Source organism: Peromyscus maniculatus, chromosome 23 (assembly GCF_049852395.1).
Source record: "Peromyscus maniculatus bairdii isolate BWxNUB_F1_BW_parent chromosome 23, HU_Pman_BW_mat_3.1, whole genome shotgun sequence".
Classification (NCBI taxonomy): domain Eukaryota; kingdom Metazoa; phylum Chordata; class Mammalia; order Rodentia; family Cricetidae; genus Peromyscus; species Peromyscus maniculatus.
The window spans coordinates 46,161,424-46,175,683 of record NC_134874.1 but is presented as its reverse complement, the minus strand read 5'-3'; the positions used below and the strand labels follow the sequence as shown (position 1 = coordinate 46,175,683).

The 14,260-nt window shown below is 50.8% G+C and overlaps 1 protein-coding gene across 10 annotated transcripts in view; it reads left to right on the top strand.

The window, feature by feature from the left end:
* Tnrc18 (trinucleotide repeat containing 18) overlaps positions 1–14,260 on the top strand; it is a 113,636-nt gene that overhangs the window by 77,840 nt on the left and 21,536 nt on the right. For 9 of the 10 annotated variants that reach the window (XM_076561348.1, XM_076561346.1, XM_076561347.1 and 6 more), the window contains 3 exons: positions 1,292–1,570; positions 6,120–6,374; positions 13,806–14,233. In XM_076561348.1, coding sequence (XP_076417463.1) covers positions 1,292–1,570; positions 6,120–6,374; positions 13,806–14,233 — 962 coding nt within the window. Of the gene's footprint in view, positions 1–1,291; positions 2,070–6,119; positions 6,375–13,805; positions 14,234–14,260 lie in introns of those variants that run through there. The other variant, XM_042268599.2, reaches the window with a different exon arrangement.

Below are 14,260 nucleotides of genomic sequence, written 5' to 3'. Positions count from 1 at the left end.
TCTCCTTGTCTTGCTCAACAGCCCAGCACCCGCGTAAAATAGCTCAAGATGGTGTATGTTTGGGTTGAAGTTGGAAGGGACCAAAGAGCCTCCCATGTTGGGCTCCTTCCCAACTCTGGCAACGCAACCATGTGTTTAGACCAGAGACTTAGAGAAAGCTATCGGCGGTAAGCTGGTCAGCTGGCTCTCTGATGGAAAGAGAGTTGGGGGTGATGGGAGCCCTGGCTGAGAGATCATTTCGTTGTTGTGAATGCCCTCACCTACAGCCCATTCCAATCTGCTGTTGCCGGGAAGTTGAGCGAGGATCTGGGAAGAGATACATAGGATTGGTCCTGGTCAGCTGTGTCCTCCCCTTAGCAAGCCCCCTGGGCTGTGTGCCATGTGTAGGGTGGACAGGAACCACATGCCTCTGGCCAGTAGAAATTGGAGGGTCCTTCCTCAGAATTTTGCTCATGTGTCATTGCCCCCAGCCCTCATACCCAGTGGCTGGAGAAGTAGATGAACCCAAGGTGGGTGATGGCAGCAGATAAAGGGCCTGGACTGCCTCTCAGTGGGCGATCCAAGCTGTTTGTGACAGATGAGAGAAGAGCTGGGGTATCACACATGCCCAGGCTTGTGGACAGTTGGCGCTTGGTCCTAGCACATTGCTGTTTTCAGAGCACTGACCAGAAAAAGAGACAACAGCCCCCTCCTCCTTTTGCTCCACAACTTACCTGTATTAAAACATACTCTGAAGGGCTGAGAAGATGGCTCAGAGGGTAACGTGCTTCTTGTGGAAGCATGAGAATCCAGTAGTTCCCAAGACCCACAGAAAAGATGTGTGTGAGAGCGCATACTTGTGATACCAGTGCTGGGCAGGCATAGAGAAGGAGGCCATCTGGGGCTCCCCGGTCAGCCAGCCTAGCCTACGTGGCAAGTCCCAGGTCCCATTGAGAGGTCTCATAAAACAAGGTGGGGCCAGTGAGATGGGTAAAAGGCACTTGCTACCAAGCCTGGCTCCCTGAGTTCAATCCCTGGGACCCATGAGTGAAAGGAAAGAATTCACTCCCACAAGCTGTCTCTGTCTTTCTCATGTGTTCCTTGGCATACTCATGTCCCCACACACGGACATAAAAGGTATGCAAATATAACAATTTTTTTAAAGTGACAAGAATTTGAGGATCCAAGGTCAAGGTTGACCTCTGGTTCCCATACTCATGTGTACATGCACTCCACACTCACATACATACAGAGACACAGACAGCACATACATACACACAAAATAAAATAAAAAAACCTACTTTGACCGCAGATACCGACTCAGACGAAGATGAAGACTTCTTGAAGAATGAGTGGTCTGCCCAAGGCCCCTCCAGCTCCAAACTGACCTCGTCCCTCCTGTGTGGCATGGTGGCCAAGAACAGCAAGTCAGCCACAGGCCCCAAGCTGACCAAGAGGAGCCTGGCGGGGCCCCGGACTTTGAAACCCAAGGCGGCCGCCAGCAGGAAGCAGTCCTTCTGTTTGCTGCTCCGAGAGGCCGAGGCCCGCTCCTCCTGCAGCGACTCTTCCGAGGAGGACTCCTTTGATCAAGGTTACTAGTGCCAAACACAAAATAACCTTCCATGTTTTTAGAGCGAGAGTGAGTGGGAGAGCGCGAGCAGGCGAGCATGCGAGAGTGTGTGCACACAGCAGGGATGGCTGTAGCCGTCTAGGTTTTTGGCAGCGTAGTCTGCCCTATCCGCCTATATTTTTTTGTGTTCACTTTTTATTTTCGCTTAGACTTGTGATAACATCACTGGCCAACCCTTAGGGAGCTCTGACACGGACTCGTTTTTAGTCCCCCAGAATTTCTCACCCTCTTCCCTCTGCACCCCACTGGTCCTCCCCAAAGGGTCTCCCCTCTCCAATCCTTGCCTTCCCAAGACCCCCAGGCCGGCCTGGGCTTTCTCTTGGCATGAGCCTGGCGGAGGCTTGCCCAAGGAGCATTTTGTAAAAACGGACTTCTTGTGTGGGCGTGTGACTTGCTGTTTGTACCGCGGTTTTGGTAATGCCAAGCTTTATTAAACATACCGAGTTCATTTTTAACTAAACTGTGTGCCTCGTTTCTCTTGCTATGTCCTTAACTAGACGTCAGGTTGCCGTTTCCCTTCATTCATTGCTCCTCCCCCTCCTCTCTCCCCGCTCCTCCTCCCCCACCGCTCCTCCCACTCCAGAAGCCATAGACATGGGTGGACTGCTTTTCTGTTATTCAAATATCCCTGGTATCGTTGGCATCCATTCCATTTTTCAGGTGTACAGTCAAGTGTTGTTTCATCTCTCTGTTTCTGTTTTTGTTTTTTTATTTCCCCTTTTACGCTGCTTGTCTGTGTTTTATTTTTCTGGAAGCTTCTGCTACTACCCACCAGTGGTTTAAACAAAACAAAACAACAAAAACAACAATTAACTTACCAATATTTGTTTGCTAACACATTTCTGTTTTGAAGGGCATGTGGGCAGTACAGAGTCAAGGCCTTTTGGCCATCTCGTTGATTTTTGTTTTCTTCTTTTTTGTTTTCCTTGTTCAATTTGAAAGTGTTGGCTCGGTTGCCACGTTGAGGGTCAAAAATGGTCTTCCGGGGGGCTGCTGGCCCGAGGTCCGGCCTCAGCTCAGCCCAGGGGTCCACCACCGAAGAACATTCTGGCTCCTGCTTTGCCCACGTCAGAGTTGCACCCTGCAGTTAGAAATTTGAGAGCCCTCAGGCCCTTCAATCAGAAAATGTCCCTGCAAGGGAAGAAAGTGAGACTGTTCATCGCCCCTGGCTAGGGTCTGTTTCAGGGTAAATTCCCTTTAGAGCTAGAACTTGCAAATCCCCAGACAGGTAGCAACATGTTACCCTTTCCCCGAGGATGGCCCCAGATGTGGGGAGGAGGGTCACAGGAGGGTCAGCCCTGGGACCAGGACTCTGGCCTACTTTCCAGTCTTCCTGGTTCAAGCTTTTCTCCTCCCACACCTGCCTTCCAAATTGGCAGAGATGGGTTTGGGGTTGACTGAGTGATGAAAGGAGCCTGGTGGTTTTTGGGCTGTTCCTGTAATATTTCAGCCAAGACAACCTGGCTACAAGGCAGGTCACTGCCTCCTGTCACAGGCCTCCTCACCCTGGTCTTCTGCGGATGAGACTGGTTGGCCCCTATTCCCTCCCCATGACTTGGGGTGGGTACCTTTGCCCTTTCCCTACATGCCTTTAAAGTCAGGGTCCCAGCCCCAAAGTTTTTGAGCCCCTCCACAGACCAGAAGCAGGCATCCCCAGGCCTCCTAGACAGTGAGTGCCAAGGGACCATAACCCAGACAGGATTTGGAGGGGTGAGGGCCAGGGTTTGGCTCCCCAGCTTTCCCCTACCATTCAAAGCAAAACCAGCTAGTGAGGTCTCAGAAAGGGATATTTGGGTAATAGGGCCTTCCTGCCCCTTTGGTACTAAAACACTTAATTGGCGTGGCTTTTCTAGTATGTCTGCTTTCTCCTCCCAGCAGCTTGACCATCCCTCCAACCCTTGACCCCTACCCATGATGCTTTGAGTGTCTGTTTCGGTCTCTCGCATTTGCTCTCACGCTGCACTTGGACGCAAAGCGAAGGCTGGGAGTAGGGCAGACGGCGTAGCGGGTTACTGAGTTTGAGTCCGAGCCTGGCTCGTTGCTCCGTAGGTAGGCAAAAAACATTTTCCTTTTCTATTCTCTGTTTACTCCCCCTCCTTGGGGTCTGCCCCCACCGGGTCTGGCAGCTGCACATCACTTTGGCCTTTATCAGGTTTTGGGAAGTCAAGAACCCAACCCCTTGCCCTGAGCCAGGATTTAAAAAAAATACATATATTGATATTAAAGTTTTGTGTTTTTTTTCCCCCTCCTTCATTCCCTTGAGAGTCTTTGTTGGGACTTTTCTCCCCCTCTACCCTTGGCAAGCTCTGTGGATCCAGGTATAGACAATTCCAGAAATTCTTGATACTCCTTTCCTCCTCAAGGTCTCTTAGCTCTCCTTGTCCTCATAGATGCTGGGCCAGTCAGACTAGACACTGCATGAGTCTTGACAAGCACCCAGTTGTGAGGACCGCAGGAGACCTCAGGAGAATCCAGTTTCCCTCTTGGGAAAACACCCATTCTGGGCTTCTACCTTCTGGAATGTTCTGCAGCATCAGAGTGCTGAGACCAACCTGCTCCTGGCTTTCTGGGATCTGACTGTGGCTCTCAGAAACCCAGAGCAGGGACTCAAACTCGCCTCCCTGCTGGTGATGCCTACTGCCCGAGAATCCTGGGAAGAATGTTCTGGACTTCCAGTCTCCACAGCTGAGCAGCCAGGACAGAGGGGGAGTTTTTAGAAAGGGGAAGTTCCCAGTCCCCATCCCAGCCAGCCACCCTCCCCATCCCCTGCCCACCCTACCCAAATTGGCCAACTCCAGGGAGGCCTGATGTGGGGTTACCCAGGCGCTGCCGAAAAAAGTCTGCCTACACTTAGCCTGCTTTGCCGCTGTGGCCCACTGGGGCGGAGACAGAACCATGTGACGTCGCAATGTGATTGATCGCAAGTGCGCACTGCCTGCCTGCCCCTGCCTGCCCTGCTGGCATCCCCAGGCTGCTTCATCCATCACTCTGGGAACACCTCCCACCTCTCACCCTCTTAACCAACTTGCTCTCTCTCTCTCCCCCCCTCTCTGCTTCCCTCTCTCCAGCCCCTGTGCAGACCCTCCTTAGCTATTCCTACCTCCCCTCCCAACCTGGCTGGCCTGGCAGAAGCTAAGGTTCCCTGCCCTAAACAGGCCGCTCAGGCCTCGACCATCTGGCACTGCTGGTGCCAGCTGCAGCCACTGGTTCATCTAACAAAGCTGTGGTGTGGACTTTAGCAGGAAAAGCAGTATTTGGCCGCTCTGTCCAACCCTCACACCCAGGAGTGTATCTAGCCATTGCTTCCAGCCATACTTGGGCCCCAGTTCACAAGCCCTGGAGGCATTTCAAAACACCCAGTGCCACCTGCTCCTTGGTGCCATTTCTCTTGGAAGGTCCTCAGCCAGTCTGTACCTTAGGGTGTCCTCACTCTAGTGGAGAAGTTGGTTGCTTGTGCAGAGTAGTGCTGACAGTTAGGTTGTTTCCCGTCGGCCCCATTGCCCAGCCTAGCAGGGGATGCCAGCCCTTGAGCCAACGGAGCCAGTTTCTGGGGTGAAGTTGTCCTCTTACCCAGCAAAGATCTGGACTGGGCGTCTTTAGCCTGAACTGCTGCCTGAGGGCTTGGCCTTGTGGGGTGGGGAGGAGCTTACATCCCTACTTCTGAGTGGGCTGGTCTGCCCACCCCTAGGGCAGTCTGAGCCCAGATCCATAGCTGACACTGTTTTTTGTTTTTTCTTCTTTTTTTTCTTTTTGAAACTGGGTCTTACTGTGTGGACCAGGCTGGCCTTGAACTGTGACTTCTTCCTGCCTCAGCCTCAGTATTTGGACCACAGGCATGTGCTACCATAACAGGCCATGCCACATGGGATCCTATGTGGACCCTCCCAACCAGGCTGGTGGGCTGGAGGGTCACCTCAGGCTCAGAGAGGCACCGTAGCATGGGGGTGCTAGATTCTAGCTCTGTTTTGGTATTAAACTACCAGGGCCCCCTAGTCTCCTGTAGGAGAGATCAAATTCTGCTTTCTGCTAACAGCTCCCTGCCCCCCACCTCTGCCTGGCCAAAACGCTATAGGCCCCTTGTCTAGATCCTCCAGCCTGAGTCCAGCCCTCCCTTCTCTTCTCCCTCCTCTGCCTCTCTTTCCTATTTCCTTCCTCAGCCTCCATGTCTATGTCGGGGCGTGTGTGTGCGTGTGTGGACCGTGACGAGCGCTGTCTCCTGTCTTTGTCCGTCTGTGTGTCTGTCCCCCGCCCACAGCACAGGTGCATGTCGGTGCTGCCCTCCCAGAAGCCCATCCTGACACCCAGAGCCACCCGTCTCCCTTCCCCAGGCTGCCCAGGCTGCCCCTGTGTGGCCTTGGGCCGTGGGTGGGACTGTGGGCTGGTTCTGGACCCTCCCCCAGAGGCCCTTGGTGAGGACAGAGACTGGAGCCAGGGTGGGTGGTGGGAGGAGGTGGGGGCAGCATGCACCCAGGTCAGGACCTTGATTTGTTCCTTGTTTTCTGCATGCCAGATGACAGCTCAGAAGAGGATGAGGAGGAAGAGCTGGAGGAGGAGGAAGAAGAGGAAGAGGACGCCCTTGGTAGCTATAGGCTGGGTGCCGGGGAACAGGCCCTGTCGCCAAGCCTGGAGGAGAGCGGGCTGGGCCTGCTGGCTCGCTTTGCGGCCAGCGCCCTCCCCAGTCCTGTTGTGGGACCACCTCTGTCTGTGGTGCAGCTGGAAGCCGAGCAGAAGGCCCGCAAGAAGGAGGAACGGCAGAGCTTGATGGGTGAGTGCCATTGGCTGTGAGGTGGGTACTGCAGGCCCATCACAAAGATAAGGAGACTGAGGCTCAGTGGTGGATGAGAGGGCTGGGTGGAGCTTGTGTCACCTGACTCAGCCCTTACCTGAACAGAGTAGGGCTGGTTGACCCTCTTGGGCTGTTACTTTCTAGGAGGGGTGCCCAGGGTCACATGAGAATAGCTTTCTTCACCCTCATGATGTCATTAAAGAAACTGGTATTGCCAGGCGGTGGTGGCGCATGCCTTTCTTTAAACCCAGCAGAGGCAGAGGCAGGAGAATCTGTGAGTTTGAGGCCAGCCTGGTCTACAGAGTGAGATCCAGGAAAGGCTCCAAAGCTACACAGAGAAACCCTGTCTTGAAAAACCAAAAAAAGTAGAAAAGTAGAAGCTGGTACCTAGAGGGTCTGCAGGAGCTCAGGGAAGGCCGTGACCCAGGCTTGGGGACCAGGAGCCACTCTAGGGAGCAATCTCTAGAGTGACAGGTGCAGAAGGAGGAGAACGGGAAACATTTTGTGTCCAGGTCACTGGAGAAGCTCTGTGAGTCCAGCGAGGCAAAGGGGTGGTCTCGATGGCCTGGAGCTAGCAGCTGAAGGAGTCAGGGTTGGCAGGCTGCCTTAGTGGGCTGAGGGCATGACATGAATTGGGGCAGGAGGCTCAGGCTGACCCTGTCATCATATCCTGAATCCAGACCCTGTGTCCCCAATGAGTCCCAGGTGACCTTTGCTGTGGCTGGTGATATGTCGCTCAGTGGATAGAGTGCTTGCTTGACCTGCATTCTATCTATCTCCAGCATCTATACAGCGGTGTGTGCCCGTAATCCTAGCACCCAGGAGGCAGGAGGATGATCAGAAGTTCAACATAGCAACTTGGAGGCCAGCCTAGGATATATGAGTCCCTGTCTCAAGTGGGGGCCGAGGAGTAGGCAAGAGGCCTTTCAGTTGTACTTTGTTGACTTTGCTTGTGTGTGTCTGCGTGCATGCATGCCGCAGCAGACAATGCTGAGGTCAGCGGTTCCGGGAATTGAACTCGGGTCATCAGGCTTGGTGGCAGGCACCTTTTCCTATTGAGCCATCTTGTTTGGCCCCTAGTTGTTTGTTCATGCTTTTCAACCCCTCCTCCATTTTCCTGGCATGTAGTTTGCTCAGGTCTTGCCTTGGAGTATGGGTCCTTCTGGAAGTTGTACCAAAGCATCCTGAGCCTGGATCTTCCTTTTCTTCGGCTTGAGGCCTTAGGGCATTTTAATAGAAAATGAATGGAGGTCGTCTGGTGCGTGGTGTGTCATCCTCTGAACGAGACACAGTGTGGGTCACCTCTCCTCCCATTCGTTTTGTGGTATCCCCTACATCCAGATTTCTCCAGCAGCAGCTTCCCATGGGCATTCTCTAGATGCCCCCAGTCACGTGTGATTCTGAGCAGCCACTGAAGACAGCAGATGTTTTAGACTCTTAGAGTGTCTGCTGGGTCACATCACCACCGGCAAATACTAACAAAGGTTTCCCTCGGGTAGTTTGCTTTTTAATGTCTTTTAGAGACACGAGTGTGTCAATACCTACTCAATCGTATCCAGCTCGCGGTATCACACATATAGCCTGTTACTAGATCACTAGACCGTGTCTTACCATGGAAGCCAACGTGAATGGTGAACAAGACTCCTGTAAGAACAGCAAGCACTCTTGATGGCTGAACACTCTCTCCAGCCGCTATTATATGGATATGGGTCTTTTGCCCGCGTGTATGTTTGTGCACCCCTTAGAGCAGGAGAGAGCATCAATTCTTTGGAGATAGATGGAGTTCCAGATGGTTGTGAACCACCATGTGGGTGTTGGGAGTTGAACCCAGGTCCTTTGGAAAAGCAGCAGGTGTTCTCAACCACTGAGCCATCTCTCCAGCCACGCCCCCACTTCGAATGTAGGTTCTGTAGTAATTTATTTCTTTTATTACTGATACACTCCTTGATCAGTCTGGATAGAACTTAACTGCTGCATTAATCCCTTCCCCCTTCTTTCATTATCTTTTATATTTATTTTGTATGTATGTGTGTTTAGAGTTGCCATGGTGCTTGTGCAAAGATCGGAAGACAGTCAGGCTTCGGGAGTTGGTTCTCTCCACAGTTTGGGTTCCAGGGGTTGGGGATTCAGGACATCAGGCCTGACATCAAGCTTCCTTACTTGCTGAGCCACAGCACCAGCCTGGGTTCATTGATTTCTGTTCTTTGCTTCCTGTTCTTGGGGCGTGTCAATCATTGGCAGCCACTTCCTGTTTTGCAGGGTAGACACTTGTGGTTGATTGGAGACCTTACTCTTTTCCCGTAGAAACATTGTTCAAAGATATAAGACTTCTCTGAAGACACAGCTTCAGATGCATCTCACACATTTTGATGCTTTTGAGATTCTCGTTATTTAGGAATCATTCTAAGTTTCTCTTGTGATTTCTCCTTTGATCCATGATGACTCAGAAAGTTATTTATTCTCAGACATTAGTTGCTTGGTCATCTTGTGGATCTCTGCTTGGATTCTGTTCTAGTTGGAAAGCATGTTCAATCATTTCAATGAAAAGAAAATTAATCTGAAGCTCTAGTGCTTCCTAGGAAGTAAACACGAAATATGTACTGATAGCCTATTAACTATTAGTCACGCCAGTGTGGTTCTGTGTAGTTCAGATTTACTCTTTCCATCATTTTGCTAGAGATAGGCACTAAGATCTGCAGCTATAATTTGCAGACTTCGCTATTGCTTCTTTTAATTCTGCCAAGTTTTGCTTTACGTGTTTGTAGCTCTGTTGTTGAGTGCATATATGTTTTTGATTATTTTGTTACCCTCTTGATCGTCATTGTTATGAAGTGATTCTTTCTCCCCCCAGAGAATATGACTTGTTCTAAAAATCCACTTTTATCTGCTATTACATAGTCATTCTTGTGTTCTTTCTTTTTAATTTTTAAAGATGTATTATGGTGTAAGTGATGTGTACATATGGACATGTATGTCACAGTGAGTGTGATGGAGTGAGAGAACCAACTCCTGAAAGTTGTCTTCTGATCTCAATACACAGCTGTGCACACACCAGCTTCCCTCTTTTCAAACGGACAAGCAAATAAATCCTTTAGTTCTAATCAACTATTTCTTTGGATTTACCTGTTTCTGACATTGGGTATAAATGAGACCCTGTAATACATAGCCTTGTGTGTTTGGCCTCTTTCATTCACCACAGTGGTTTTGAAGTTCATCTGTGTGGTAACAGTTGCTAGGACTTCATTGTTTTATATGTCACATGGTGTGTCTCTGTACCACATCTACTCAGGAGTTGATGCATATTTCAGTTGTTTCCATTTTTAGGCTTTTATAGCAAGTGCTGCTTTAGATGTCTGTGTGCAGGTGTTTGTGTGTGTGTGCGGGTGTTTTGTGTGTATGTGTGTGTGTGTGTAAATGTTTTTAATTCTTCTATATTTGAATTGCTGAGTGATTTGGGGAATTAATAAACCTTTTCCTTTTTGTTTTTAAGTATTTATTTTTTAACTGTGTGTGTGTTTGTGTGTGTGTGTGTGTGTGTGTGTGTGTGTGTGTGTGTGTGTGTGTGTAGAGAGAGAGAGAGAGAGAGAGAGAGAGAGAGAGAGAGAGAGAGAGAGAGCGCGCAGAGTGAGAGGGGAGAGAATGTGCACACGAGTGCAGGTGCACACTGAGGCCAGGAGCTGGAGTTACAAGTGGTTATTGTGAACTTCCCATATGGATGCTTGGAACTGAACTTGGGTCCTCTGTAAGAGTGGTACATGCTCATAACCTCTGAGCCATCTTTCCAGCCCTGTTTATTTCTTTTTAATTATGATTGTGTGTGTGCATACGTGTGTGTGTGCATGCATGTGTATGGAGGTCAGAGGACAACTTCATAGGTTCAGTTTTCTCCTTCCACCTTTACGTGGGTCCTGGGGATCAAGCTAAGTTGACTAAGCTTGTGCAACAAGGGTCTTGACCCACTGAGCTCGCTTACTTGCTGTGACACTCCTCTTGCTGTGATGCACTGTCCTGATAAAAGACAGTTTAGGGGCAGAAGGAGTTTGTTGTAGCTCACGATTCCAGTTTGCAGCCCCTCAAAGCAGGACAGTCAAGGTGGCAGGAATGTCACATAGCTGATCACATTTCAACGACAGTTAAGAGCAGGGAATGGTGCCACCCACAGTGGGCTGGATCTTCCTACCTCGGTTAACATAATGAAGACTGATACCCTACAGACATGCCCACAGGCCAGCCTGATCTAGACAATCCCTCCTTGAGACTCTTCCTAGGTGATTGGATTGCAGCTAGTTGACCTATAAGGACTTGTCTTAATCAGTGCCATTCAGCTCTAGGTCTCTTTAGCAAATTTCTTATTTCTAATACTGCAGTTTCCAGTTAATTTGTTTCTTTGATGGTCTCATTTATTCTTCCTTTCTTTCTTTTTCTTTTTTTTTTTTTTTAAAGATTCATTTATTTATTTCTTATGGATCCAGTGTTCTGTCTGCACATACCTCTGCAGGCCAGAAGAGGGCACCAGATCTCATTATAGATGGTTGTGAGGCACCATGTGGTTGCTGGGAATTGAACTCAATTGAACTCAGGACCTCTGGAAGAACAGTCAGTGCTCTTAACCTCTGAGCCATCTCTCCAGCTCCTCTTTTTCTTTTTTTTTTGGGGGGGGGTCTTATTTCTTTAGTGAAATTTCCATACGTTGAAAACTGATTTTGGGGCTGGGGGTTTGGCTCAGTTGGTAGACTGTTTAGCATGCACAGAATTCTGTTTCACCCACACATAAGTTAGGTGTGGTGGTGCACATTACTCTAGAACTCAGAAGTTCAAGGTCATCCTGACACAGTGAGTTTGAAGCTAACATAGGCTACCTGAGACTGGGGTAGGGATATGAATTTTTTTTCCCCAGAGCTGAGGACCAAACCCAGGGCCTTGTGCTTGCTAGGCAAGTGCTTTACCACTGAGCTAAATCCCCAACCCCATGAATTTTTTTTTTTGCTCTCATTCTGTAGCCCAGGTTAGCCTGAAATTTGGGCTCTTCCTATCTCAGCCTCATGGATGCTCAGGTTGCAGGCATAAGTCACCATGCCTAGCTACTGTGACGTCATCAAAGAGCTCATTTGTCAGCCCAGTGCTGGCTTCTTAGGGTTAAGTTCTTTATGTCTCCTTTGTCAAGGAAGTGTGGGTTTGTGTGCCGAGCGTTATGGAGGAAAGGTTGGTCAGAGTGAGAACATCTTTATTTTTCTGAATATTTTTCTTCTTTCAGCAGATGGAGACTTGCCAGGGCTTGTTCGGTCTCTCTAGTCTTTGTTCAAGTTGCGTGTGCGCGCGCGCGTGTATGGGCGAGCACACGTGCATGTGGTGTATTGTAGCTGCAGGATAACCTCCAGTACTGTTCCTCAGGTGCTGCCCACCTTTTCTGAGACAGCACCTCTTACTGGCCGCAACTCCCTAAGTAGGCCAGAGTCCCTGTCTCTGCATCCCCAGCTCTGGGTTACAAGTCACTGCCACACCTGGCTTTTTTACATAGGCACTGGGAATTGAACTCAAGTCCTTGAGCTTGCAAGCCCTAACCATCTCCCTGGCCTCCAGGTCAGTTTTTGCTGTCATTTGAGCTTCGCTGGGTCTGTTCTGTAGGTGGTTGACTGTAGGGCTCATAGTCTGAGGTGTGGCTAGACAGAGTTTGACATGGCCTCTCTCCTACTCTTTAGGTTTCTCTTTCCTGATTTCTGAGATCAGGATTCATTTCTTTTGCACACACACCCCATACTTCCACCTTGCCCCAAATTCCTGATTAGGGGGTGCAAGGTGGAGATCTGACTTCTGTAGCTGCATGCTTTTCTTCCAAGAGCACTTTCTTCAATGTCCTAGTGTTTCCACAAGGGACTACATATATTGAGGAGGACCTTGACCTCCCAATCCTCCTGTCTCTGCCTCCAAGGTGCTGAGATTACAGGCCTGTACCACCAGGAAGGTTTTATGTTCTGCTAGGGATGGAACCCAGGGCTTCCTGCATGCTAGGCTACCAACTCTTCTGTTGGTTTTTGTTTTTGTTTTTGAGACAGTTTCTCTGTGTAGCCCTGGCTGTCCTAGAACTCACTCTGTAGACCAGGCTGGCCTTGAACTCAGAGATCTACCTGCCTCTGCCTCCCGTGTGAGTGCTGGGATCACAGGCGTGCGCCACCGCTGCCCAGCTAAAGGCTAGCAACTCTCTTACTCCGGTGCCACACTCCAAAGCCCTCAAAGCTCAACAAGCCTCAGTTCTATGGCCTGAACCCTCCTACGTGCAGGAATGCCCCCCTCCCTCCACCGCCAGCTCCTTCCCTGCATATTCCATCAGGGAGAAGCTTATTAACAAGTTAATTAACAAACTCTTTAAGCTTTGAAGGGACTTCTCACAAGCTCCCCCCCACTTCCCCTACCCCTGCCACTGTAGCTTCCTCTGAGAGGGCTGTGCCTCCCATGGGGATCCCTGTGAATAGACTGCCTGGGAGTTAGTAGGGCTGGGATTGGGCCCTCAGCTCCTTTGCTGGCCTTCTAGAGGACTGTCAACCCAAGAAGCTATCTGGTCTGTGGGATGCTAGACATACCTTTTAGCCTTTGTTTCAAAGAGACATGCCACTGACTGAGCCCTCCGAATGTTGCCCCTGGGTGCTGGCTCTGTGCTTAATTTGAGGTATGGGAACAGGAGAGGGACCCCAAGAAAATTCAACAAAGAGACCTCAAGAGAGCTATTTTTAGACCAGGGCAGGCTAGGATAGGCCACAATGCGGATGGAGAGGCCAGAAGTACAGGGAAGGATTGTTATGCTGGACTGTGAACAGAGACGATGGGGGATCAGGTGGGTCGTAGCATGCTTGTGTTTCCCAAGTCAAGGTTGTGCCCTGGGCTGAGGGAACAGAGTCTGAGAGATCCAGGGCATAAGGAAGAGGGTCCCCGTTGTGTAGGGAAATGTTAAGTCACCTGAGGATGAGGGGAGGGACCTGAGGAGCCTCCTGGGAAGGAGTGGGCCTGGGTGATTAAAGAGACCCCAAGAGCAGGAAGGGGATCTGTCAGGAGGCGGGAAGATGGGCCTCAGGCTTTTCCCGCTGCCTCCCTGTGCAGCCCTCGCACCAACCTGCCTGGTTCCTGGTTTCTGGGGTTTCCTGAGAGGCTGTGTACATGTGGGCCTAGGGCCTACATATTTTAGCAGTGCTCTTGGGGTAAGGGATGGGGAGCAGCCATGGAGTAGGGGATAGGGGTCTTGGGCAAGCCCTTGTCTTTCTCTGAGCCTCAGTTTACCCCCTCCTGGTATCAGGAGAGTGTGCTTCTGGGTGGGATGGGTCTGTGGATTTCTTACTGGTGGCCTTGCAGACCCAAGTGAACGGGAAGGCCCATGGAGAACCTACCCACCAGCCCCTAACTCCTCCTTTCCACATCCAGGCGCAGAGTTCGAGTACACAGACTCAGAGAGTGAAGTCAAGGTTCCCAAGCAGTCACCTGCTGGGCTGCTGAGGCCCAAGAAAGGGGTTGGGGATCCAGGCCAGTCAATGGCTGCCCCTGTGCCTGGCACCCGGGCTTCCGGTCCCACCAGCCCAGACAAAACCAAGCTGGCCTCAGAGAAGGGACGCAGAGCCCGGAAGATACGTGGCCCCAAGGAACCTGGCTTCGAGGCAGGGCCAGAGGCCAGTGATGATGACCTGTGGACGAGACGCAGGAGCGAGCGTATCTTCTTACATGATGCCTCAGCCGCAGTCCAGACACCCAGCAACACAGCACCAGCACCCAAGCCCAGCCGTTGTGGCAAGGGTGGTGCCCCAAGCCCACGCAAGGACACCGGCCGAGCCAAGGACAGGAAGGACCCCAGGAAGGTAAGGGCTCAGCACCTGTGTCCATCC